The sequence below is a fragment of the Panthera onca genome, chromosome A1 (assembly GCF_046562875.1).
Source record: "Panthera onca isolate mPanOnc1 chromosome A1, mPanOnc1 haplotype 2, whole genome shotgun sequence".
Taxonomy (NCBI): Eukaryota; Metazoa; Chordata; class Mammalia; order Carnivora; family Felidae; genus Panthera; species Panthera onca.
Window position 1 is genome coordinate 152,867,605 of NC_138339.1, and position 3,288 is coordinate 152,870,892.

At 35.7% G+C, this 3,288-nt stretch overlaps 1 protein-coding gene across 1 annotated transcript; it reads right to left on the bottom strand.

Moving 5' to 3' along the window:
* Positions 1–1,149: 1,149 nt before the first annotated feature.
* Positions 1,150–2,097, bottom strand: OR14A2 (olfactory receptor family 14 subfamily A member 2). Its single transcript, XM_060634167.3, has one exon. The coding sequence runs from the start codon at positions 2,095–2,097 to the stop codon at positions 1,150–1,152; it is 948 nt and encodes a 315-aa protein (XP_060490150.3).
* Positions 2,098–3,288: the final 1,191 nt, after the last annotated feature.

Genomic DNA, 3,288 nt, shown 5'->3' on the forward strand with positions numbered 1-3,288 from the left:
AAATGATATTAGCATGGTAAAAACCAAAGTTGTCAGAGGATATTTGGGGACATGGTTAAATGAGATCATTTGTGCCTGAGAAAAAATATCAACCATCTATCACTTGATTAAAGTGGTTGATTAAAATATCAACCACTTTTAATCCAAGTGACAATAAAACATTTATGATTTAAAAATAAAAGAATCCGATTGAAAATATCTAAGAAACCTTTGTATTATTTTCCTTAAACAATGAAGGATGGAACAATGTCAATGTAAATCCCAGAGAGTTTTTATAAAACACAGAATCTTTATGTAGTTTTGTACAAATTAATTAAAAAAAAACATATTGGAGGCACTAGTGAAGAAGTCAAAAGAGAGTCCATCCCCAAGTGAGAAACTTCTGCTATAGTATTAATATATTTCATAGCTTCATGTCACTCATTAGAACCATTCATCATGCCATAAATAGTAGTAAGGGCCTTTCTGAATTATAGACAGGTAGACATGCAGGCATACATGTCTTATAGACTCAGACCTCTGCCTGGTGTCTCTCTGGAAATACTATTTACCCAGTTGATCAAGAGTTATCTTGGGGAACTGTGCTGAGATGTATTTCTTTCCAGGATTTTGTCTCTGTTTTATGTCTCTCCTGAGTGTTGTTTATAGATGTAAGAACATCTCTAGAATGGCCCATAGCCTACTGCATTATGTTTGCTTACTTTTTGTTCTGCTTCAGCACTAGACAGTCTGATCCTTCAGAAAAGTGATATGAAAATATTATCTTGGTAGTTCAAATGCTTTTTATGGCACTGTACCTGTTGCAGTGCCTCATTTAAAAATATGTAATAAAATAGTGAAAATGAGATTAAATCACAAAAATTATAAACATCATGAGAAACAAGCAATTCTTTTAGAAGATCATACCACAAATGAAGAGATTCTTTGTCATTGAAGACCGCTGCATGAGAAACATGTGACACTTATGTGTTAGTTGTGTATAATGCCACTACCTGAACTGGAAACAGACAATTAGGCTGTTGAGAATTTATTTACATTGGTGTATGTGAGTACATAGTTTTCTTTTATCGAATTGTTCCAAAGTTAGGAATGAGGTAACTGATGAGAAAATCTATTGTGATCAGTAAGATACTATATCATTGATAGATGTTAGTTAGTATTAAAAGATGTGAGACCAAGTGTTTTCTGCAGCAATCTCATAAGAGCCCATTTCATGTCTTTGTTCCTCAGGCTGTAGATTACAGGGTTGAGTATTGGAGGTATCACGGTGTAAACCACAGAAAGCAACCTGTCAATAACTAGGGGTGTATTTGAGGTTGCTTTCAGATAAACAAAACAGGCAGTTATAATAAAAAGAGTAAAAACAACAAGATGGGGAAAGCATGTGGAGAAAGCTTTTGACTGACCTTTTGTGGTAGGAATCTTCAGCACAGTGGAGAAAATATAAGCATAGGAGATCACAATACAGATGAAACAAGATATGCCTAAACACATACCTATCCCAATACTTGTATACACCACTAGGAGTGTTTCAGAACAGGAGATACTTAGTAATGAGGAAACATCACAGAAAAACTGTGGGATCACATTGGAGCCACAGAATGGCATGAAAAATGTGCCAGCAGTATACACAGTTCCAAAGAGTCCTCCAATGGCCCAGGAAACACCTGCCATCACTGTACAGGCACCAGCGTTCATGATGACTTCGTACTGCAGAGGACAGCATATGGCTACATAGCGGTCATAGGACATGGCAGTAAGGACAAATATCTCACTTGCTGAGAAGGAAGTCATGAAAAGTAGCTGGAAGGCACACCCTAAAATGGAGATGGAATTGCTGTATGTTAGGCTGTTGACAATCAATTTGGGGATTGGGACAGACACAAGGAAGACATCCAGGAATGACAAATTCTTCAGGAAAAAGTACATTGGTGTCTGTAGATGCTGGTCTAGGGTAATGAGAGTGATGATGAGAAGGTTACTCATCAGGACAGCCAGATAAATCAGTAGGAAGAGCACACCATATAATATCTGAAGCTCTTGGATGTCAGAAAACTCCACAAGAAGAAATCCTGTCACTAAGGTGACATTGGCCATGCTAGAATCTCTTCACTGCCTGTTAGGACAATGAAATAATGAAAAAGTCAATTTCTACCACCTGACCAGAACTATATTGATATATACCATCGTTTATTTGAAAAAGAGCCATCCTATGTATCTTAAATACTTCTACAGAAATTCCATCTTATTTTTTAAGGTAAAAGTGTTTCATAAGTAGTATGTGAATTCAATTAGTCTTCATATAAATTACATCTGATTCTGTAGCTTCAATCTGAACTTGCTACCAGATGTATACAATTTGACTAAATATGAAAGTTTTCCTGACACACTAAGTCCTTGCCCTCAGACTGGTATTGTGCCATGCATAATGACAAATCTTTTTGTTTTCTGAAAAACAGTTCAAAGTTCTATGTCTTTATAGTGTGTTAGGATTACTAATAATCTAATGGGAGTAAATCAATTCTCCTTTGTTATTAAAAATCATTACCTCACATTTACATTTTATTAAATACTCCACTGTAAGCAAGTAACTTTTTTTTATAAATATATGGACATAATCAAGGTGACATAAACAAGGATTATTTTTTCAATGTTTTTATTATCTTGAGGTCATGCAGTCACATATGTTGAATGTTTCATTTCATATGAGACAGAGAGAAAGAAAGAAAGAAAGAGATAAATTATTTAGCAAAACTTAATGTCCTTTGAATACACACATATGTAGAAAGCAATGTTATTGTGGCACCTTGTCAGTAATTGATCTTTATTTTTTTTTTTAATTTTTTTTCAACATTTTTTATTTATTTTTGGGACAGAGAGAGACAGAGCATGAACGGGGGAGGGGCAGAGAGAGAGGGAGACACAGAATCGGAAACAGGCTCCAGGCTCCGAGCCATCAGCCCAGAGCCCGACGCGGGGCTCGAACTCATGGACCGGGAGATCGTGACCTGGCTGAAGTTGGACGCTTAACCGACTGCGCCACCCAGGCGCCCTGAGTAATTGATCTTAAATAAAAGTCTACTTTAGAAGTTACTATAACAAAATTTATCACGTATTCTGTCTGATTGTATCTTTTATTCATTATTTTATGTTGCCTAGAATTTATTTTTCCATTCATCAGATATTATCAAACTATTTCTCTACATTGTTTGCTACTGTGCAGAATTATTTAGTGAAAAGAGCAACAAGTGTTTAAATATATCAGACACCAAACTGGATGACAGATAT

What these genes read in the sequence shown, in the direction of transcription:
- OR14A2 (XM_060634167.3), bottom strand. Translation starts at nt 2,097, where the DNA reads ATGGCCAATGTCACCTTAGTGACAGGATTTCTTCTTGTGGAGTTTTCT.